This window comes from Bombina bombina, chromosome 6 (assembly GCF_027579735.1).
Source record: "Bombina bombina isolate aBomBom1 chromosome 6, aBomBom1.pri, whole genome shotgun sequence".
Lineage (NCBI taxonomy): Eukaryota > Metazoa > Chordata > Amphibia > Anura > Bombinatoridae > Bombina > Bombina bombina.
In genome coordinates this window covers 1,149,373,950-1,149,399,900 of record NC_069504.1, presented here as the reverse complement: position 1 = coordinate 1,149,399,900, position 25,951 = coordinate 1,149,373,950, and the positions used below count along the sequence as shown (strand labels likewise).

The following is a 25,951-nucleotide window of genomic DNA, read 5'->3' as shown; positions in this document are numbered from 1 at the left end:
CAGCACGACTCCATATTACACCTGTCCCTTCAGCACGACTCCATATTACACCTGTCCCTTCCATTCAGCACGACTCCGTATTACACCTGTCCATTCAGCACGACTCCGTATTACACCTGTCCATTCAGCACGACTCCGTATTACACCTGTCCATTCAGCACGACTCCGTATTACACCTGTCCATTCAGCACGACTCCGTATTACACCTGTCCATTCAGCACGACTCCGTATTACACCTGTCCATTCAGCACGACTCCGTATTACACCTGTCCCCTCAGCATCAATCCGACTCCGTATTACACCTGTCCATTCAGCACGACTCCATATTACACCTGTCCCTTCAGCACGACTCCATATTACACCTGTCCCTTCAGCACGACTCCATATTACACCTGTCCCTTCAGCACGACTCCATATTACACCTGTCCCTTCAGCACGACTCCATATTACACCTGTCCCTTCAGCACGACTCCATATTACACCTGTCCCTTCAGCACGACTCCATATTACACCTGTCCCTTCAGCACGACTCCATATCTAACACCTGTCCCTTCAGCACGACTCCATATTACACCTGTCCCTTCCATTCAGCACGACTCCGTATTACACCTGTCCATTCAGCACGACTCCGTATTACACCTGTCCATTCAGCACGACTCCGTATTACACCTGTCCCCTCAGCATCAATCCGACTCCGTATTACACCTGTCCATTCAGCATCAATCCGACTCCGTATTACACCTGTCCATTCAGCATCAATCCGACTCCGTATTACACCTGTCCATTCAGCACGACTCCGTATTACACCTGCCCCCTCAGCATCAATCCGACTCCGTATTACACCTGTCCATTCAGCACGACTCCATATTACACCTGTCCCTTCAGCACGACTCCATATTACACCTGTCCCTTCCATTCAGCACGACTCCGTATTACACCTGTCCATTCAGCACGACTCCGTATTACACCTGTCCATTCAGCACGACTCCGTATTACACCTGTCCATTCAGCACGACTCCGTATTACACCTGTCCATTCAGCACGACTCCGTATTACACCTGTCCATTCAGCCCGACTCCGTATTACACCTGTCCATTCAGCACGACTCCGTATTACACCTGTCCCCTCAGCATCAATCCGACTCCGTATTACACCTGTCCATTCAGCATCAATCCGACTCCGTATTACACCTGTCCATTCAGCATCAATCCGACTCCGTATTACACCTGCCCCCTCAGCATCAATCCGACTCCGTATTACACCTGTCCATTCAGCACGACTCCATATTACACCTGTCCCTTCAGCACGACTCCATATTACACCTGTCCCTTCCATTCAGCACGACTCCGTATTACACCTGTCCATTCAGCACGACTCCGTATTACACCTGTCCATTCAGCACGACTCCGTATTACACCTGTCCCTTCAGCACGACTCCGTATTACACCTGTCCATTCAGCACGACTCCGTATTACACCTGTCCATTCAGCACGACTCCGTATTACACCTGTCCATTCAGCACGACTCCGTATTACACCTGTCCCCTCAGCATCAATCCGACTCCGTATTACACCTGTCCATTCAGCACGACTCCATATTACACCTGTCCCTTCAGCACGACTCCATATTACACCTGTCCCTTCAGCACGACTCCATATTACACCTGTCCCTTCAGCACGACTCCATATTACACCTGTCCCTTCAGCACGACTCCATATTACACCTGTCCCTTCAGCACGACTCCATATTACACCTGTCCCTTCAGCACGACTCCATATTACACCTGTCCCTTCAGCACGACTCCATATTACACCTGTCCCTTCAGCACGACTCCATATTACACCTGTCCCTTCAGCACGACTCCATATTACACCTGTCCCTTCAGCACGACTCCGTATTACACCTGTCCATTCAGCACGACTCCGTATTACACCTGTCCATTCAGCACGACTCCGTATTACACCTGTCCATTCAGCACGACTCCGTATTACACCTGTCCCCTCAGCATCAATCCGACTCCATATTACACCTGTCCCTTCAGCACGACTCCATATTACACCTGTCCATTCAGCACGACTCCGTATTACACCTGTCCATTCAGCACGACTCCGTATTACACCTGTCCATTCAGCACGACTCCGTATTACACCTGTCCATTCAGCACGACTCCGTATTACACCTGTCCATTCAGCACGACTCCGTATTACACCTGTCCATTCAGCACGACTCCGTATTACACCTGTCCATTCAGCACGACTCCGTATTACACCTGTCCCCTCAGCATCAATCCGACTCCATATTACACCTGTCCCTTCAGCACGACTCCATATTACACCTGTCCCTTCAGCACGACTCCATATTACACCTGTCCCTTCAGCACGACTCCATATTACACCTGTCCCTTCAGCACGACTCCATATTACACCTGTCCCTTCAGCACGACTCCATATTACACCTGTCCCTTCAGCACGACTCCATATTACACCTGTCCATTCAGCACGACTCCATATTACACCTGTCCCTTCAGCACGACTCCATATTACACCTGTCCCTTCAGCACGACTCCATATTACACCTGTCCCTTCAGCACGACTCCATATTACACCTGTCCCTTCAGCACGACTCCGTATTACACCTGTCCATTCAGCACGACTCCGTATTACACCTGTCCATTCAGCACGACTCCGTATTACACCTGTCCATTCAGCACGACTCCGTATTACACCTGTCCATTCAGCACGACTCCGTATTACACCTGTCCATTCAGCACGACTCCGTATTACACCTGTCCATTCAGCACGACTCCGTATTACACCTGTCCATTCAGCACGACTCCGTATTACACCTGTCCATTCAGCACGACTCCGTATTACACCTGTCCATTCAGCACGACTCCGTATTACACCTGTCCCCTCAGCATCAATCCGACTCCGTATTACACCTGTCCCTTCAGCACGACTCCATATTACACCTGTCCCCTCAGCATCAATCCGACTCCGTATTACACCTGTCCCTTCAGCACGACTCCATATTACACCTGTCCCTTCAGCACGACTCCATATTACACCTGTCCCTTCAGCACGACTCCATATTACACCTGTCCCTTCAGCACGACTCCATATTACACCTGTCCCTTCAGCACGACTCCATATTACACCTGTCCCTTCAGCACGACTCCATATTACACCTGTCCCTTCAGCACGACTCCATATTACACCTGTCCCTTCAGCACGACTCCATATTACACCTGTCCCTTCAGCACGACTCCGTATTACACCTGTCCCTTCAGCACGACTCCGTATTACACCTGTCCCTTCAGCACGACTCCATATTACACCTGTCCCTTCAGCACGACTCCATATTACACCTGTCCCTTCAGCACGACTCCATATTACACCTGTCCCTTCAGCACGACTCCATATTACACCTGTCCCTTCAGCACGACTCCATATTACACCTGTCCCTTCAGCACGACTCCATATTACACCTGTCCCTTCAGCACGACTCCATATTACACCTGTCCCTTCAGCACGACTCCATATTACACCTGTCCCTTCAGCACGACTCCATATTACACCTGTCCCTTCAGCACGACTCCATATTACACCTGTCCCTTCAGCACGACTCCATATTACACCTGTCCCTTCAGCACGACTCCATATTACACCTGTCCCTTCAGCACGACTCCATATTACACCTGTCCCTTCAGCACGACTCCATATTACACCTGTCCCTTCAGCACGACTCCATATTACACCTGTCCCTTCAGCACGACTCCATATTACACCTGTCCCTTCAGCACGACTCCATATTACACCTGTCCCTTCAGCACGACTCCATATTACACCTGTCCCTTCAGCACGACTCCATATTACACCTGTCCCTTCAGCACGACTCCATATTACACCTGTCCCTTCAGCACGACTCCATATTACACCTGTCCCTTCAGCACGACTCCATATTACACCTGTCCCTTCAGCACGACTCCCTATTACACCTGTCCCTTCAGCACGACTCCATATTACACCTGTCCCTTCAGCACGACTCCATATTACACCTGTCCCTTCAGCACGACTCCATATTACACCTGTCCCTTCAGCACGACTCCATTTTACACCTGTCCCTTCAGCACGACTCCATATTACACCTGTCCCTTCAGCACGACTCCATATTACACCTGTCCCTTCAGCACGACTCCATATTACACCTGTCCCTTCAGCACGACTCCGTATTACACCTGTCCATTCAGCACGACTCCGTATTACACCTGTCCATTCAGCACGACTCCGTATTACACCTGTCCATTCAGCACGACTCCGTATTACACCTGTCCCCTCAGCATCAATCCGACTCCGTATTACACCTGTCCATTCAGCATCAATCCGACTCCGTATTACACCTGTCCCCTCAGCATCAATCCGACTCCGTATTACACCTGTCCCTTCAGCACGACTCCGTATTACACCTGTCCATTCAGCACGACTCCGTATTACACCTGTCCCCTCAGCATCAATCCGACTCCGTATTACACCTGTCCATTCAGCACGACTCCGTATTACACCTGTCCCCTCAGCATCAATCCGACTCCGTATTACACCTGTCCATTCAGCACGACTCCGTATTACACCTGTCCCCTCAGCATCAATCCGACTCCGTATTACACCTGTCCATTCAGCATCAATCCGACTCCGTATTACACCTGTCCCCTCAGCATCAATCCGACTCCGTATTACACCTGTCCCTTCAGCACGACTCCGTATTACACCTGTCCATTCAGCACGACTCCGTATTACACCTGTCCATTCAGCACGACTCCGTATTACACCTGTCCCCTCAGCATCAATCCGACTCCGTATTACACCTGTCCATTCAGCACGACTCCGTATTACACCTGTCCATTCAGCACGACTCCGTATTACACCTGTCCCCTCAGCATCAATCCGACTCCGTATTACACCTGTCCCTTCAGCACGACTCCATATTACACCTGTCCCTTCAGCACGACTCCATATTACACCTGTCCCTTCAGCACGACTCCATATTACACCTGTCCCTTCAGCACGACTCCATATTACACCTGTCCCTTCAGCACGACTCCATATTACACCTGTCCCTTCAGCACGACTCCATATTACACCTGTCCCTTCAGCACGACTCCATATTACACCTGTCCCTTCAGCACGACTCCATATTACACCTGTCCCTTCAGCACGACTCCATATTACACCTGTCCCTTCAGCACGACTCCATATTACACCTGTCCCTTCAGCACGACTCCATATTACACCTGTCCCTTCAGCACGACTCCATATTACACCTGTCCCTTCAGCACGACTCCATATTACACCTGTCCCTTCAGCACGACTCCATATTACACCTGTCCCTTCAGCACGACTCCATATTACACCTGTCCCTTCAGCACGACTCCATATTACACCTGTCCCTTCAGCACGACTCCATATTACACCTGTCCCTTCAGCACGACTCCATATTACACCTGTCCCTTCAGCACGACTCCATATTACACCTGTCCCTTCAGCACGACTCCATATTACACCTGTCCCTTCAGCACGACTCCATATTACACCTGTCCCTTCAGCACGACTCCATATTACACCTGTCCCTTCAGCACGACTCCATATTACACCTGTCCCTTCAGCACGACTCCATATTACACCTGTCCCTTCAGCACGACTCCATATTACACCTGTCCCTTCAGCACGACTCCATATTACACCTGTCCCTTCAGCACGACTCCATATTACACCTGTCCCTTCAGCACGACTCCATATTACACCTGTCCCTTCAGCACGACTCCATATTACACCTGTCCCTTCAGCACGACTCCATATTACACCTGTCCCTTCAGCACGACTCCATATTACACCTGTCCCTTCAGCACGACTCCATATTACACCTGTCCCTTCAGCACGACTCCATATTACACCTGTCCCTTCAGCACGACTCCATATTACACCTGTCCCTTCAGCACGACTCCATATTACACCTGTCCCTTCAGCACGACTCCATTTTACACCTGTCCCTTCAGCACGACTCCATATTACACCTGTCCCTTCAGCACGACTCCATATTACACCTGTCCCTTCAGCACGACTCCATATTACACCTGTCCCTTCAGCACGACTCCGTATTACACCTGTCCATTCAGCACGACTCCGTATTACACCTGTCCATTCAGCACGACTCCGTATTACACCTGTCCATTCAGCACGACTCCGTATTACACCTGTCCCCTCAGCATCAATCCGACTCCGTATTACACCTGTCCATTCAGCATCAATCCGACTCCGTATTACACCTGTCCCCTCAGCATCAATCCGACTCCGTATTACACCTGTCCCTTCAGCACGACTCCGTATTACACCTGTCCATTCAGCACGACTCCGTATTACACCTGTCCCCTCAGCATCAATCCGACTCCGTATTACACCTGTCCATTCAGCACGACTCCGTATTACACCTGTCCCCTCAGCATCAATCCGACTCCGTATTACACCTGTCCATTCAGCACGACTCCGTATTACACCTGTCCCCTCAGCATCAATCCGACTCCGTATTACACCTGTCCATTCAGCATCAATCCGACTCCGTATTACACCTGTCCCCTCAGCATCAATCCGACTCCGTATTACACCTGTCCCTTCAGCACGACTCCGTATTACACCTGTCCATTCAGCACGACTCCGTATTACACCTGTCCATTCAGCACGACTCCGTATTACACCTGTCCCCTCAGCATCAATCCGACTCCGTATTACACCTGTCCATTCAGCACGACTCCGTATTACACCTGTCCATTCAGCACGACTCCGTATTACACCTGTCCCCTCAGCATCAATCCGACTCCGTATTACACCTGTCCATTCAGCCCGACTCCGTATTACACCTGTCCATTCAGCCCGACTCCGTATTACACCTGTCCATTCAGCCCGACTCCGTATTACACCTGTCCATTCAGCCCGACTCCGTATTACACCTGTCCATTCAGCACGACTCCGTATTACACCTGTCCCCTCAGCATCAATCCGACTCCGTATTACACCTGTCCATTCAGCACGACTCCGTATTACACCTGTCCCCTCAGCATCAATCCGACTCCGTATTACACCTGTCCATTCAGCACGACTCCGTATTACACCTGGCCATTCAGCACGACTCCGTATTACACCTGTCCCCTCAGCATCAATCCGACTCCGTATTACACCTGTCCATTCAGCCCGACTCCGTATTACACCTGTCCATTCAGCCCGACTCCGTATTACACCTGTCCATTCAGCCCGACTCCGTATTACACCTGTCCATTCAGCCCGACTCCGTATTACACCTGTCCATTCAGCCCGACTCCGTATTACACCTGTCCATTCAGCCCGACTCCGTATTACACCTGTCCATTCAGCCCGACTCCGTATTACACCTGTCCATTCAGCCCGACTCCGTATTACACCTGTCCATTCAGCCCGACTCCGTATTACACCTGTCCATTCAGCCCGACTCCGTATTACACCTGTCCATTCAGCCCGACTCCGTATTACACCTGTCCATTCAGCACGACTCCGTATTACACCTGTCCATTCAGCACGACTCCGTATTACACCTGTCCATTCAGCACGACTCCGTATTACACCTGTCCCCTCAGCATCAATCCGACTCCGTATTACACCTGTCCATTCAGCCCGACTCCGTATTACACCTGTCCATTCAGCACGACTCCGTATTACGCCTGTCCCCTCAGCATCAATCCGACTCCGTATTACGCCTGTCCATTCAGCCCGACTCCGTATTACGCCTGTCCATTCAGCCCGACTCCGTATTACGCCTGTCCATTCAGCCCGACTCCGTATTACGCCTGTCCATTCAGCCCGACTCCGTATTACGCCTGTCCATTCAGCCCGACTCCGTATTACGCCTGTCCATTCAGCCCGACTCCGTATTACGCCTGTCCATTCAGCCCGACTCCGTATTACGCCTGTCCATTCAGCCCGACTCCGTATTACGCCTGTCCATTCAGCCCGACTCCGTATTACGCCTGTCCATTCAGCCCGACTCCGTATTACGCCTGTCCATTCAGCCCGACTCCGTATTACGCCTGTCCATTCAGCCCGACTCCGTATTACGCCTGTCCATTCAGCCCGACTCCGTATTACGCCTGTCCATTCAGCCCGACTCCGTATTACGCCTGTCCATTCAGCCCGACTCCGTATTACGCCTGTCCATTCAGCCCGACTCCGTATTACGCCTGTCCATTCAGCCCGACTCCGTATTACGCCTGTCCATTCAGCCCGACTCCGTATTACGCCTGTCCATTCAGCCCGACTCCGTATTACGCCTGTCCATTCAGCCCGACTCCGTATTACGCCTGTCCATTCAGCCCGACTCCGTATTACGCCTGTCCCCTCAGCCCGACTCCGTATTACGCCTGTCCCCTCAGCCCGACTCCGTATTACGCCTGTCCCCTCAGCCCGACTCCGTATTACGCCTGTCCCCTCAGCCCGACTCCGTATTACACCTGTCCCCTCAGCCCGACTCCGTATTACACCTGTCCCCTCAGCCCGACTCCGTATTAAACCTGTCCCCTCAGCCCGACTCCGTATTAAACCTGTCCCCTCAGCCCGACTCCGTATTAAACCTGTCCCCTCAGCCCGACTCCGTATTAAACCTGTCCCCTCAGCCCGACTCCGTATTAAACCTGTCCCCTCAGCCCGACTCCGTATTAAACCTGTCCCCTCAGCCCGACTCCGTATTAAACCTGTCCCCTCAGCCCGACTCCGTATTAAACCTGTCCCCTCAGCCCGACTCCGTATTAAACCTGTCCCCTCAGCCCGACTCCGTATTAAACCTGTCCCCTCAGCCCGACTCCGTATTAAACCTGTCCCCTCAGCCCGACTCCGTATTAAACCTGTCCCCTCAGCCCGACTCCGTATTAAACCTGTCCCCTCAGCCCGACTCCGTATTAAACCTGTCCCCTCAGCCCGACTCCGTATTAAACCTGTCCCCTCAGCCCGACTCCGTATTAAACCTGTCCCCTCAGCCCGACTCCGTATTAAACCTGTCCCCTCAGCCCGACTCCGTATTAAACCTGTCCCCTCAGCCCGACTCCGTATTAAACCTGTCCCCTCAGCCCGACTCCGTATTAAACCTGTCCCCTCAGCCCGACTCCGTATTAAACCTGTCCCCTCAGCCCGACTCCGTATTAAACCTGTCCCCTCAGCCCGACTCCGTATTAAACCTGTCCCCTCAGCCCGACTCCGTATTAAACCTGTCCCCTCAGCCCGACTCCGTATTAAACCTGTCCCCTCAGCCCGACTCCGTATTAAACCTGTCCCCTCAGCCCGACTCCGTATTACACCTGTCCATTCAGCACGACTCCGTATTACACCTGTCCATTCAGCACGACTCCGTATTACACCTGTCCATTCAGCACGACTCCGTATTACACCTGTCCCCTCAGCATCAATCCGACTCCGTATTACACCTGTCCATTCAGCACGACTCCGTATTACACCTGTCCCCTCAGCATCAATCCGACTCCGTATTACACCTGTCCATTCAGCCCGACTCCGTATTACACCTGTCCATTCAGCCCGACTCCGTATTACACCTGTCCATTCAGCCCGACTCCGTATTACACCTGTCCATTCAGCCCGACTCCGTATTACACCTGTCCATTCAGCCCGACTCCGTATTACACCTGTCCATTCAGCCCGACTCCGTATTACACCTGTCCATTCAGCCCGACTCCGTATTACACCTGTCCATTCAGCCCGACTCCGTATTACACCTGTCCATTCAGCCCGACTCCGTATTACACCTGTCCATTCAGCCCGACTCCGTATTACACCTGTCCATTCAGCCCGACTCCGTATTACACCTGTCCATTCAGCCCGACTCCGTATTACACCTGTCCATTCAGCCCGACTCCGTATTACACCTGTCCATTCAGCCCGACTCCGTATTACACCTGTCCATTCAGCCCGACTCCGTATTACACCTGTCCCCTCAGCCCGACTCCGTATTACACCTGTCCCCTCAGCCCGACTCCGTATTACACCTGTCCCCTCAGCCCGACTCCGTATTACACCTGTCCCCTCAGCCCGACTCCGTATTACACCTGTCCCCTCAGCCCGACTCCGTATTACACCTGTCCCCTCAGCCCGACTCCGTATTAAACCTGTCCCCTCAGCCCGACTCCGTATTACACCTGTCCCCTCAGCCCGACTCCGTATTACACCTGTCCCCTCAGCCCGACTCCGTATTACACCTGTCCCCTCAGCCCGACTCCGTATTACACCTGTCCCCTCAGCCCGACTCCGTATTACACCTGTCCCCTCAGCCCGACTCCGTATTACACCTGTCCCCTCAGCCCGACTCCGTATTAAACCTGTCCCCTCAGCCCGACTCCGTATTAAACCTGTCCCCTCAGCCCGACTCCGTATTAAACCTGTCCCCTCAGCCCGACTCCGTATTAAACCTGTCCCCTCAGCCCGACTCCGTATTAAACCTGTCCCCTCAGCCCGACTCCGTATTAAACCTGTCCCCTCAGCCCGACTCCGTATTAAACCTGTCCCCTCAGCCCGACTCCGTATTAAACCTGTCCCCTCAGCCCGACTCCGTATTAAACCTGTCCATTCAGCCCGACTCCGTATTAAACCTGTCCACTCAGCCCGACTCCGTATTAAACCTGTCCCCTCAGCCCGACTCCGTATTAAACCTGTCCCCTCAGCCCGACTCCGTATTAAACCTGTCCCTAAGCACGACTCCATATTAAACCTGTCCCCTCAGCCCGACTCCGTATTAAACCTGACCCCCTCAGCCCGACTCCGTATTAAACCTGTCCCCTCAGCCCGACTCCGTATTAAACCTGTCCCCTCAGCCCGACTCCGTATTAAACCTGTCCCCTCAGCCCGACTCCGTATTAAACCTGTCCCCTCAGCCCGACTCCGTATTAAACCTGTCCCCTCAGCCCGACTCCGTATTAAACCTGTCCCCTCAGCCCGACTCCGTATTAAACCTGTCCCCTCAGCCCGACTCCGTATTAAACCTGTCCCCTCAGCCCGACTCCGTATTAAACCTGTCCCCTCAGCCCGACTCCGTATTAAACCTGTCCCCTCAGCCCGACTCCGTATTAAACCTGTCCCCTCAGCCCGACTCCGTATTAAACCTGTCCCTCAGCCCGACTCCGTATTAAACCTGTCCCCTCAGCCCGACTCCGTATTAAACCTGTCCCCTCAGCCCGACTCCGTATTAAACCTGTCCCCTCAGCCCGACTCCGTATTAAACCTGTCCCCTCAGCCCGACTCCGTATTAAACCTGTCCCCTCAGCCCGACTCCGTATTAAACCTGTCCCCTCAGCCCGACTCCGTATTAAACCTGTCCCCTCAGCCCGACTCCGTATTAAACCTGTCCCCTCAGCCCGACTCCGTATTAAACCTGTCCCCTCAGCCCGACTCCGTATTAAACCTGTCCCCTCAGCCCGACTCCGTATTAAACCTGTCCCCTCAGCCCGACTCCGTATTAAACCTGTCCCCTCAGCCCGACTCCGTATTAAACCTGTCCCCTCAGCCCGACTCCGTATTAAACCTGTCCCCTCAGCCCGACTCCGTATTAAACCTGTCCCCTCAGCCCGACTCCGTATTAAACCTGTCCCCTCAGCCCGACTCCGTATTAAACCTGTCCCCTCAGCCCGACTCCGTATTAAACCTGTCCCCTCAGCCCGACTCCGTATTAAACCTGTCCCCTCAGCCCGACTCCGTATTAAACCTGTCCCCTCAGCCCGACTCCGTATTAAACCTGTCCCCTCAGCCCGACTCCGTATTAAACCTGTCCCCTCAGCCCGACTCCGTATTAAACCTGTCCCCTCAGCCCGACTCCGTATTAAACCTGTCCCCTCAGCCCGACTCCGTATTAAACCTGTCCCCTCAGCCCGACTCCGTATTAAACCTGTCCCCTCAGCCCGACTCCGTATTAAACCTGTCCCCTCAGCCCGACTCCGTATTAAACCTGTCCCCTCAGCCCGACTCCGTATTAAACCTGTCCCCTCAGCCCGACTCCGTATTAAACCTGTCCCCTCAGCCCGACTCCGTATTAAACCTGTCCCCTCAGCCCGACTCCGTATTAAACCTGTCCCCTCAGCCCGACTCCGTATTAAACCTGTCCCCTCAGCCCGACTCCGTATTAAACCTGTCCCCTCAGCCCGACTCCGTATTAAACCTGTCCCCCTCAGCCCGACTCCGTATTAAACCTGTCCCCTCAGCCCGACTCCGTATAAAACCTGTCCCCTCAGCCCGACTCCGTATTAAACCTGTCCCCTCAGCCCGACTCCGTATTAAACCTGTCCCCTCAGCCCGACTCCGTATTAAACCTGTCCCCTCAGCCCGACTCCGTATTAAACCTGTCCCCTCAGCCCGACTCCGTATTAAACCTGTCCCCTCAGCCCGACTCCGTAATAAAACCTGTCCCCTCAGCCCGACTCCGTATTAAACCTGTCCCCTCAGCCCGACTCCCGTATTAAACCTGTCCCCTCAGCCCGACTCCGTATTAAACCTGTCCCCTCAGCCCGACTCCGTATTAAACCTGTCCCCTCAGCCCGACTCCGTATTAAACCTGTCCCCTCAGCCCGACTCCGTATTAAACCTGTCCCCTCAGCCCGACTCCGTATTAAACCTGTCCCCTCAGCCCGACTCCGTATTAAACCTGTCCCCTCAGCCCGACTCCGTATTAAACCTGTCCCCTCAGCCCGACTCCGTATTAAACCTGTCCCCTCAGCCCGACTCCGTATTAAACCTGTCCCCTCAGCCCGACTCCGTATTAAACCTGTCCCCTCAGCCCGACTCCGTATTAAACCTGTCCCCTCAGCCCGACTCCGTATTAAACCTGTCCCCTCAGCCCGACTCCGTATTAAACCTGTCCCCTCAGCCCGACTCCGTATTACACCTGTCCCCTCAGCCCGACTCCGTATTAAACCTGTCCCCTCAGCCCGACTCCGTATTAAACCTGTCCCCTCAGCCCGACTCCGTATTAAACCTGTCCCCTCAGCCCGACTCCGTATTAAACCTGTCCCCTCAGCCCGACTCTGCATTTCACCTGCCCTCCCAACCTAACTCCGTATTACACCTGCCCCCTTAGCCTGACTCCGTATTACACCTGCCCCCTTAGCCTGACTCCGTATTACACCTGCCCCCTTAGCCTGACTCCGTATTACACCTGCCCCCTTAGCCTGACTCCGTATTACACCTGCCCCCTTAGCCTGACTCCGTATTACACCTGCCCCCTTAGCCTGACTCCGTATTACACCTGCCCCCTTAGCCTGACTCCATATTACACCTGCCCCCTTAGCCTGACTCCGTATTACACCTGCCCCCTTAGCCTGACTCCGTATTACACCTGCCCCCTTAGCCTGACTCCGTATTACACCTGCCCCCCCAACCTAACTCCGTATTACACCTGCCCCCTTAGCCTGACTCCGTATTACAACTACCCTCCTCAACAAATTTATTTTAAAATAAAAAAAAAAATCACAAAGACTGAATAATAAGGGTTTTTGTATAAAGAAGCAAAAGACAGAATGAGAGGTGAAGTTGTTGAAGCAGTGATTCTCTGGGTCCTGGGATTGAACTCTGAATTAAGGCAACACAGTAATTACATTTTCCCACTAAAATGTGTCTTACAGGAAAAATAAAATGCTATGTGACGCTTGTGAGTCGCACGTGCTGCTGTAAGTGTCTGTAGTTTGTTTATCCAACAGACTATCTACACTATTACATATAAAGCACAGATTGTGAGTAGCACGTGCTGCTGTAAGTGGCTGTAGTTTTTTTATACTACCTACACTACTGCATATAGGCACAGCTGGCGAGACACACGTGCTGCTGTAAGTGTCTGTAGTTTGTTTATACTATCTACACTACATATAAGCACAGCTGGCGAGTCGCACGTGCTGCTGTAAGTGTCTGTAGTTTGTTTATACTATCTACACTACTACATATAAGCACAGCTTGTGAGTCGCACGTGCTGCTGCAAGTGTCTGTAGTTTATATATACTATCTACAATACTACATATAAGCACAGCTGGCAAGTCGCACGTGCTGCTGTAAGTGTCTGTCGTTTGTTTATACTATCTACACTACTACATATAAGCACAGCTGGTGAGTCACACGTGCTGCTGTAAGTGTCTGTAGTCTACACTACTACATATAAGTACAGCTGGCGAGCCGTACGTGCTGCTGTAAGTGTCTGTAGTTGGTTTATGCATATAAGCACAGCTGGCGAGTCGCACGTGCTGCTGTGTCTGTAGTTGGTTTATACATATAAGCACAGCTTGTGAGTCGCATGTGCTGCTGTAAGTGTCTGTAGTTGGTTTATACATATAAGCACAGCTTGTGAGTCGCATGTGCTGCTGTAAGTGTCTGTAGTTGGTTTATACATATAAGCACAGCTTGTGAGTCGCACGTGCTTCTGTAAGTGTCTGTAGTTGGTTTATACATTTACAGCAGCACATGCGACTCACAAGCTGTGCTTATGTGTCTGTAGTTGGTTTATACATATAAGCACAGCTTGTGAGTCGCATGTGCTGCTGTAAGTGTCTGTAGTTGGTTTATACATATAAGCACAGCTTGTGAGTCGCATGTGCTGCTGTAAGTGTCTGTAGTTGGTTTATGCATATAAGCACAGCTGGCGAGTCGCACGTGCTGCTGTGTCTGTAGTTGGTTTATACATATAAGCACAGCTTGTGAGTCGCATGTGCTGCTGTAAGTGTCTGTAGTTGGTTTATACATATAAGCACAGCTTGTGAGTCGCATGTGCTGCTGTAAGTGTCTGTAGTTGGTTTATACATATAAGCACAGCTTGTGAGTCGCACGTGCTTCTGTAAGTGTCTGTAGTTGGTTTATACATATAAGCACAGCTTGTGAGTCGCACGTGCTTCTGTAAGTGTCTGTAGTTGGTTTATACATATAAGCACAGCTTGTGAGTCGCATGTGCTGCTGTAAGTGTCTGTAGTTGGTTTATACATATAAGCACAGCTTGTGAGTCGCACGTGCTTCTGTAAGTGTCTGTAGTTGGTTTATACATATAAGCACAGCTTGTGAGTCGCATGTGCTGCTGTAAGTGTCTGTAGTTGGTTTATACATATAAGCACAGCTTGTGAGTCGCACGTGCTTCTGTAAGTGTCTGTAGTTGGTTTATACATATAAGCACAGCTGGCGAGTCGCACGTGCTTCTGTAAGTGTCTGTAGTTGGTTTATACATATAAGCACAGCTTGTGAGTCGCATGTGCTGCTGTAAGTGTCTGTAGTTGGTTTATACATATAAGCACAGCTGGTGAGTCGCACGTGCTGCTGCAAGTGTCTGTAGTTGGTTTATACATATAAGCACAGCTGGTGAGTCGCACGTGCTTCTGTAAGTGTCTGTAGTTGGTTTATACATATAAGCACAGCTTGTGAGTCGCATGTGCTGCTGTAAGTGTCTGTAGTTGGTTTATACATATAAGCACAGCTGGTGAGTCGCACGTGCTGCTGCAAGTGTCTGTAGTTGGTTTATACATATAAGCACAGCTGGTGAGTCGCACGTGCTGCTGCAAGTGTCTGTAGTTGGTTTATACATATAAGCACAGCTGGTGAGTACACCATGCAAATAATGAGGATTTTCAATCGCTTTGCTATTCTACCTTATGTTAGATGCCCCCTCCCTGCACTCCCCAGCAGAACACAGGTGAAACAAAGTACTAACCCTGCTGCTTGACGCATTTAGTGCTGCAGCCGATACACCCAGACGATTTAAAACCATCAGCTGGTCCTCCATCAGGGATACAAGGGGACAGATCACCAGTGTGAAACCTACGGAGAGAAAAATGACAAATATATTAAACTGTAAATTAAAGAGACGGAAAAAGACAGAGATAGAATATTTATATATTTACTTGCTACCTTTTACATGGTGCGGAGCATACAGAGTTACTCTATACTGTCCCTTTAAGAGCCAGCAACACACACGTTTTACATCTGAACAAAGAAACTTAGCAGATCTGCATCTGACAACTTAAAGACCTATTGCTACCCAACGACAAATGGTCGCTGTGGTCTAGAGAATCTCTGGTAATATTCCTTAACTACTCATATTTTATCTTATCAGAAAATCAATCACCTCATCCATGAGATATACAGATTGGCTACAATTAGTTCTACAAAAATTGAAGGAATCTATATATTACCACAAGCGTTTTATACCAGTGCTCGCGGGGGGGGGGGGGGGGGCGGGGGCTGGGACAAAAGAAAACCCCTAGGATATATGTGCAGCACACTTAAAGGAACAGTATACTTTAAAAATGATATTGCATAAAAAGACAGATAAGCCCTTTATTACCCATCTGAAATGATAATTCCCCTTATAAAGGGGAGTTAGTGGTGGGAGCAAATTAAGGCTCTCAGAGAATCCCTGCAGGGTAAACCTGTGTATCCCTGGAGGGCAGTGCCTGGATACCGGTTATAAATGTCAGTAATAAAAAGGGGAAGAACAAAGGTATCATATGGCACACTTAGGTTGAGAGCCTAAATCAACATAATCTAGGTGAGCACAAAGGAGAATAATAATTAAAATATAACTTTTATTTATTTATACAGAATAAAATTAAGATTGTGTAGCATTAAAAAAGGTATAATTGTTGTTGATAATGTGTTAATAACACACATTCAATTTGAAAACTAATGTATTACCTCCTATGTGTAATCATATAAATGGTGTTTGTCAATTACGCACAATCATGTATCTCAATACACATATTACGTTTACTATTAAAATGGTTCAAATATAGAACCTCAATAAAGTAGCATTACAATACTTCTAATAAGTGAACAACCATTTGTCCCTAGGATGACAATAAATGCCATTAGTTAAGTGTACAAGTCAGATTAAAAAGTTGTGTCAAAAAGAAGGAACACACTTTATTTACAAAATTAACATAGCCTCTCTAGAGAAAATAAAATGGGACAAGTTATTTTCCAGAAAACTTATTAGGGATCCTATATATAAGAGCTTGTAGGCTCAAGTGGTAGGTTAGAAAAATGCTGTGTACTGAGCAAATTTGTTGCTCATATGGTGTGGGTTTAAGGTACACGTATCATCGATCTTAAAACTAACCCACAAGTTTAATAAAGTAAAGTGCCGATTAAGGCCAACAAATTATTAAGTTTTCTATTTACAAATATCTCAAGAGAAGCAGTGCGAACGCCCCGAGTTATGCATAACCAACACAGTTATATTAATATACTTTTTACCTCTGTGATTACCCTGTATCTAAGCCTCTGCAGACTGCCCCTTATCTCAGTTATATTAATACACTGTTTACCTCTGTGATTACCTTGTATCTAAGCCTCTGCAGACTGCATCCTTATCTCAGTTATATTAATACACTGTTTACCTCTGTGATTACCCTGTATCTAAGCCTCTGCAGACTGCCCCTTATCTCAGTTATATTAATATACTTTTTACCTCTGTGATTACCTTGTATCTAAGCCTCTGCAGACTGCTCCCTTATCTCAGTTATATTAATATACTTTTTACCTCTGTGATTACCTTGTATCTAAGCCTCTGCAGACTGCTCCCTTATCTCAGTTATATTAATATACTTTTTACCTCTGTGATTACCTTGTATCTAAGCCTCTGCAGACTGCTCCCTTATCTCAGTTATATTAATATACTTTTTACCTCTGTGATTACCTTGTATCTAAGCCTCTGCAGTCTGCCCCTTATCTCAGTTATATTAATACACTGTTTACCTCTGTGATTACCCTGTATCTAAGCCTCTGCAGACTGCCCCTTATCTCAGTTATATTAATATACTTTTTACCTCTGTGATTACCTTGTATCTAAGCCTCTGCAGTCTGCCCCTTATCTCAGTTATATTAATATACTTTTTACCTCTGTGATTACCTTGTATCTAAGCCTCTGCAAACTGCCCCCTTATTTCAGATATTGCGACAGACTTGCATTTCCATCAGTGCCCTCTCATAAGTAACTCCACGGGAGTGAGCAAAAACAATTCAATATCCAGCACTTTAACCCTCAGCTGTGTGCACACTGCAATAGGATCACTGCAAAAGGTCCTCCAAGTAATATAGCACAAAAGTAGCAGTCGCACCACAATATCCTTAATCAGAAGTGTCATTATTTCCACATAGCGGGAGCCAGGAAAACGGAACAACGTTTCGGGCTATACAACCTTAGTCATGTTCATCATGTTCAACATGACTAAGGGTGTATAGCCCGAAACGTTGTTCCGTTTTCCTGGCTCCCGCTATGTGGAAATAATGACACTTCTGATTAAGGATATTGTGGTGCGACTGCTACTTTTGTGCTATATCCACGGGAGTAAGCACAATGTTATCTATATGACAACACATGAACTAGCGCTGTCTAACTGTGAAAAACTGTCACATGCATTTAGATAAGAGGCGGCCTTCAAGGGCTTAGAAATTAGCATATGAGCCTACCTAGGGTAAGACTAACAAAGAATACTAAGAGAACAAAGCAAATGTGATGATAAATGTAAATTGGAAAGTTGTATAAAACTGCTGCCCTATCTGAATCCTGCCTTGAGTGTCCCTTTAACGATATGAATCAGTGTACATAAAGTTATGTGTGCCATAATGCCTTACGCCAGAGGCGCTCTATATAAGAAGAATACTAACACTTCATTGCATAGAAGACGGATTTTAATACTTCTGTAGAACTAGAGGTAGTAACAAAGTCAAACATACTCTGATGAAGCTCCTGCAGTATAAATTAGGTGCTGCCATGACTTTTATAATTCTATACCCTACATAGAGCCCAGATTACGAGTGGAGCTGTAATTATCGCTCGTGCACTAACTCCGCTAGATGTTTTTTGCTTGTCGGATACCATGCATATCGTAAGTTTAAAGGAAAAATGTTTTCCCTCATGCTCTAACCTGACGTGCGCAAAAAAGCCAAACTCACAATACCGAGTTAACGTATTCCCCCATAGACTTTAATTGAGCACAAAAAGGTCGGAAAAAAAGTAACACTCATGCACAAACCCAAGTGCGCTAACCAGATATAAAATATGAATATTTCACACTCCAATGCTCTTCATATAGCAGAATATATTTTATTTATTCATAAATACATAATAAATTATACATACACACATACATACACATAAATACATAATAAATTATACATACACACACATACATATACACACACATAAATACATAATAAATTATACATACACACACATAAATACATAATAAATTATACATACACACACACATAAATACATAATAAATTATACATACACACACACATAAATACATAATAAATTATACATACACACACACACAAATACATAATAAATTATACACACACATACATATACACATAAATACATAATAAATTATACATACACACACATAAATACATAATAAATTATACATACATACATATACACACACATAAATACATAATAAATTATACATACACACACATAAATACATATACACACACATACATACATATACACACACATAAATACATAATAAATTATACATACACACATACATATACACACATAAATACATAAATTATACATACACACACATACATATACACACACATAAATACATAATAAATTATACATACACACACACATAAATACATAATAAATTATACATACACACACACATAAATACATAATAAATTATACATACACACACACATAAATACATAATAAATTATACATACACACACATAAATACATAATAAATTATACACACACATACATATACACATAAATACATAATAAATTATACATACACACACATAAATACATAATAAATTATACATACACACACATAATAAATTATACATACACACACATAAATACATATACACACACATAAATACATAATAAATTATACATACACACACATACATATACACACACATAAATACATATACACACACATACATATACACACACATAAATACATAATAAATTATACATACACACACATACATATACACACACATAAATACATAATAAATTATACATACACACACATACATATACACACACATAAATACATAATAAATTATACATACACACACATACATATACACACACATAAATACATAATAAATTATACATACATATACACACACAAATACATAATAAATTATACATACACACACATACATACATATACACACACACACATAAATACATAATTATACATACACACACATAAATATACACACACATAAATACATAATAAATTATACATACACACACATACATACACATAAATACATAATAAATTATACATACACACACACATAATAAATTATACATACACACACATAAATACATAATAAATTATACATACACACACATAAATACATATACACACACATACATATACACACACATAAATACATAATAAATTATACATACACACACATACATATACACACACATAAATACATAATAAATTATACATACATATACACACACAAATACATAATAAATTATACATACACACACATACATACATATACACACACACACATAAATACATAATTATACATACACACACATAAATATACACACACATAAATACATAATAAATTATACATACACACACATACATAATAAATTATACATACACACATAAATACATAATAAATTATACATACACACACATACATATACACACACACACACACAAATACATAATTATACATACACACACACAAAAATACATAATAAATTATACATACACACACACATACATATACACACACATAAATACATAATAAATTATACATACACACACACATACATACATATACACACACACATAAATACATAATAAATTATACATACACACACACACACATAAATACATAATAAAATTTATGCTTACCTGATAAATTTATTTCTCTTGTGGTGTATCCAGTCCACGGATTCATCCATTATTTGTGGGATATTCTCCTTCCCAACAGGAAGCTGCAAGAGGACACCCACAGCAGAGCTGTCTATATAGCTCCTCCCCTAACTGCCACTCCCAGTCATTCGACCGAAGACGAGCAAGAGAAAGGAGAAACTATAGGGTGAAGTGGTGACTAGTTTAAAATTAAAAAACACCTGCCTTAAAATGACAGGGCGGGCCATGGACTGGATACACCACAAGAGAAATAAATTTATCAGGTAAGCATAAATTTTGTTTTCTCTTGTAAGGTGTATCCAGTCCACGGATTCATCCATTACTTGTGGGATACCAATACCAAAGCTATAAGACACGGATGAAGGGAGGGACAAGGCAGGCGCTTAAACGGAAGGCACCACTGCCTGTAAGACCTTTCTCCCAAAAATAGCCTCCGAAGAAGCAAAAGTATAAAATTTGTAGAATTTAGAAAAAGTATGAAGCGAAGACCAAGTTGCCGCCTTACAAATCTGTTCAACAGAAGCCTCATTCTTAAAAGCCCATGTGGAAGCTACTGCTCTAGTGGAATGAGCTGTAATTCTTTCAGGAGGCTGCTGGCCAGCAGTCTCACAAGCTAAGCGTATTATACTTCTTAGCCAAAAAGAACGAGAAGTTGCTGAAGCCTTTTGGCCTCTCCTCTGTCCAGAGTAGACCACAAACAAAGCAGATGTTTGACGAAAATCCTTCGTAGCTTGTAAATAAAATTTTAAAGCACAAACCACATCAAGATTGTGTAATAGACGTTCCTTCTTTGAAGAAGGATTAGGACATAGTGAAGGAACAACAATCTCCTGATTGATATTTTTATTAGATACCACCTTAGGAAGAAAACCAGGTTTGGTACGTAACACTACCTTATCTGCATGGAAAATGAGATAAGGGGAATCACATTGTAAAGCAGATAACTCCGAAACTCTTCGAGCCGAGGAGATAGCTACTAAAAACAGAACTTTCCAAGACAAAAGTTTAATATCTATGGAATGCAAAGGTTCAAACGGAACCCCTTGCAGAACCTTAAGAACTAAATTTAAACTCCATGGCGGAGCAACAGGTTTAAACACAGGCTTGATTCTAACTAAAGCCTGACAAAACGCCTGAACATCTGGAGTATCGGCCAGACGCTTGTGCAAAAGAATAGACAGAGCAGAAATCTGTCCCTTTAAGGAACTAGCTGACAATCCCTTCTCCAATCCTTCATGGAAAAAAAATAATATCCTAGGAATCCTGACCTTACTCCATGAGTAACCTTTGGATTCACACCAATGAAGATATCTACACCATATCTTATGATAGATTTTCCTAGTGACCGGCTTTCGAGCCTGAATTAAGGTGTCAATGACAGACTCAGAGAAACCACGCTTTGATAAAATCCAAGCGTTCAATCTCCAAGCAGTCAGACGCAGAGAAATTAGATTTGGATGGTTGAAAGGACCCTGAAGTAGAAGGTCCTGCCTCAGCGGCAGAGTCCATGGTGGAAGGGATGACATGTCCACCAGATCTGCATACCAAGTCCTGCGTGGCCACGCAGGTGCTATCAAAATCACTGAAGCCCTCTCCTGATTGATCTTGGCAATCAGACGAGGGAGAAGAGGAAACGGTGGAAACACATAAGCCAGGTTGAAGGACCAAGGCGCTGTTAGAGCATCTATCAGCGATGCCTTGGGATCCCCGGACCTGGATCCGTAACAAGGAAGCTTGGCGTTCTGACGAGACGCCATGAGATCCAGTTCTGGTTTGCCCCAAAGTGGAATCAACTGTGCAAATACCTCCGGATGGAGTTCCCACTCCCCCGGATGAAAAGTCTGCCGACTTAGAAAATCCGTCTCCCAGTTCTCTACTCCTGGGATATGGATAGCTGATAGATGGCAAGAGTGAACCTCTGCCCATAGAATTATTTTTGAAACCTCCAACATTGCTAGGGAACTCCTTGTTCCCCCTTGATGGTTGATGTAGGCTACAGTCGTGATATTGTCCGACTGAAATCTGATGAACCTCACCGCAGCAAGCTGAGGCCAAGCTTGAAGAGCATTGAATATCGCTCTTAGGGCTCGTGGACTCAGGAGGAGGCACTCCTTCCGATAAACATTCTGGAACTGAGTCTCCAGGGAGTTCCAGACTGTACCCCAGCCCAGAAGGCTGGCATCTGTCATTACTATTGTCCAATCTGGCCTGTGGAAGGTCATACCCTTGGACAGATGGACCCGAGATAGCCACCAGAGAAGAGAATCCCTGGTCTCTTGATCCAGATTTAGTAGAGGGGACAAATCTGTGTAATCCCCATTCCACTGACTGAGCATGCAAAGTTGCAGCGGTCTGAGATGTAGGCGGGCATACGGCACTATGTCCATTGACGCTACCATTAAGCCGATTACTTCCATACACTGAGCCACTGAAGGGCGAGAAGTAGAATAAAGAACACGGCAGGAATTTAGAAGTTTTGACAACCTGGCCTCTGTCAGGTAAATCTTCATTTCTACAGAATCTATCAGAGTTCCTAGGAAGGAAACTCTTGTGAGAGGGGATAGAGAACGCTTTTCTTCGTTCACCTTCCACCCATGAGACCTCAGGAATGCCAGAACAATGTCCGTATGGGACCTGGCGATTTGAAAATTCAACGCCTGTATCAGAATGTCGTCCAGGTAAGGGGCTACTGCTATACCCCACGGCCTTAGGACCGCTAGGAGTGACCCTAGAACTTTCATAAAGATTCTTGGTGCCGTAGCTAACCCAAAGGGAAGAGCCACAAACTGGTAATGCCTGTCTAGGAAGGAAAACCTGAGAAACCGATGATGATCTCTGTGTATCGGAATGTGAAGATAAGCATCCTTTAAGTCCACGGTAGTCATATATTGACCCTCCTGGATCATAGGTAGGATGGTTCGAATAGTCTCCATCTTAAAGGATGGGACCCTGAGAAATTTGTTTAGGATCTTGAGATCTAAGATTGGTCTGAAAGTTCCCTCTTTCTTGGGAACTACAAACAGATTTGAATAGAAACCTTGCCCCTGTTCCTCCTTTGGAACTGGGTGGATCACTCCCATAACTAGGAGGTCTTGAACACAATGTAAGAATGCCTCTCTCTTTATCTGGTTTGCAGATAATTGTGAGAGATGAAATCTACCTTTTGGGGAAGAAGCTTTGAAATCCAGAAGATATCCCTGGGACACAATTTCCAATGCCCAGGGATCCTGGACATCTCTTGCCCAAGCCTGGGCGAAGAGAGAAAGTCTGCCCCCTACTAGATCCGTTTCAGGATCGGGGGCTGATCCTTCATGCTGTTTTAGAGGCAGCAGCAGGTTTTTTGGCCTGCTTTCCTTTGTTCCAAGCCTGGTTAGGTCTCCAGACCGGCTTGGACTGGGTAAAATTTCCCTCTTGTTTTGTATTAGAGGAAGTTGAAGCTGCGCCACTCTTGAAGTTTCAAAAGGAACGAAAATTAGTCTGTTTGGTCCTTAATTTGTTGGACCTATCCTGAGGAAGGGCGTGACCTTTTCCTCCAGTAATATCAGAAATGATCTCCTTCAGTCCAGGCCCGAATAGGGTCTGCCCCTTGAAGGGAATGTTGAGAAGCTTAGACTTTGAAGTAACGTCAGCTGACCAGGATTTGAGCCATAGCGCCCTACGCGCCTGAATAGCAATACCTGAGTTTTTAGCCGTTAGCTTGGTTAAATGAACAGCGGCGTCAGAAACATGAATTGGCTAGCCTAAGAGCTTTAAGCTTGTCAAGGATATCATCCAATGGGGTTTCTACCTGTAGAGCCTCTTCTAGAGATTCAAACCAGAAGGCCGCAGCAGCAGTGACAGGGGCAATGCATGCAAGGGGCTGGAGAATAAAACCTTGTTGAATAAAAAATTTCTTAAGGTAACCCTCTAATTTTTTGTCCATTGGATCTAGAAAAGCACAATTGTCCTCGACAGGGATAGTTGTACGCTTTGCTAGGTTAGAGACTGCTCCCTCCACCTAAGGGACCGTTTGCCACAAGTCCCGTGTAGCGGCATCTATAGGAAACCTCTTTTTAAAAACAGGAGGGGGAGAGAACGGTACACCTGGTCTATCCCATTCCTTAGTAATAATTTCTGAAAACCTCTTAGGGATTGGAAAAACATCAGTGTAAACAGGCACTGCATAGTATTTATCCAATTTACACAATTTCTCTGGGACTACAATGGCGTCACAGTCATCCAGAGTTGCTAAAACCTCCCTGAGCAACATGCGGAGGTGTTCAACCTGATTCTGATATGTCTACATTTAAATTTAAGCTTGAAGTGTCTTCCCTGAATCAGAAAAATCACCCACAGATAGAAGCTCTCCTGCTTCGGCTTCTGCACATTGTGAGGGTATATCAGACATAGCTACTAAAGCGTCAGAAAGCTCTGTATTTGTTCTAGCCCCAGAGCTGTCTCGCTTTCCTTGTAACCCTGGCAGTTTGGACAATACCTCTGTAAGGGTATGATTCATAACTTCCGCCATGTCTTGTAAAGTATACGCTATGGGCGCGCTAGATGTACTTGGCGTCCCTTGAGCGGGAGTTATAGGCTCTGACATGTGGGGAGAGTTAGTCGGCATAACTTCCCCCTTGTCAATTTCCTCTGGTGATAAATCTTTTAAAGCCAGAATATGGTCTTTAAAATTTATAGTAAGATCAGTGCATTTGGTACACATTGTAAGAGGGGGTTCCACAATGGCTTCTAAACATAATGAACAAGGAGTTCCCTCTATGTCAGACATGTTTAACAGACTAGTAATGAGACCAGCAAGCTTGGAAAACACTTTAATAAATGTGAAAAAGCAGAATATAAAAAACGGTACTGTGCCTTTAAGGGAAAAAAAACAAACACATAAGCTGCAAAACAGTGAAAAAAAGCAGTAAACTCTACGAAATTTTTACAGTGTGTATAATAGACTAAAATAGCATTGCACCCACTTGCAAATGG

At 46.3% G+C, this 25,951-nt stretch overlaps 1 protein-coding gene across 1 annotated transcript in view; it reads right to left on the bottom strand.

The window, feature by feature from the left end:
- The window catches only part of RECQL (RecQ like helicase), a 104,662-nt gene that overhangs the window by 62,250 nt on the left and 16,461 nt on the right, over positions 1-25,951 (bottom strand). The window contains exon 5 of the mRNA XM_053719129.1: positions 15,745-15,851. Coding sequence (XP_053575104.1) covers positions 15,745-15,851 — 107 coding nt within the window. The remainder of the gene's footprint in view (positions 1-15,744; positions 15,852-25,951) is intronic.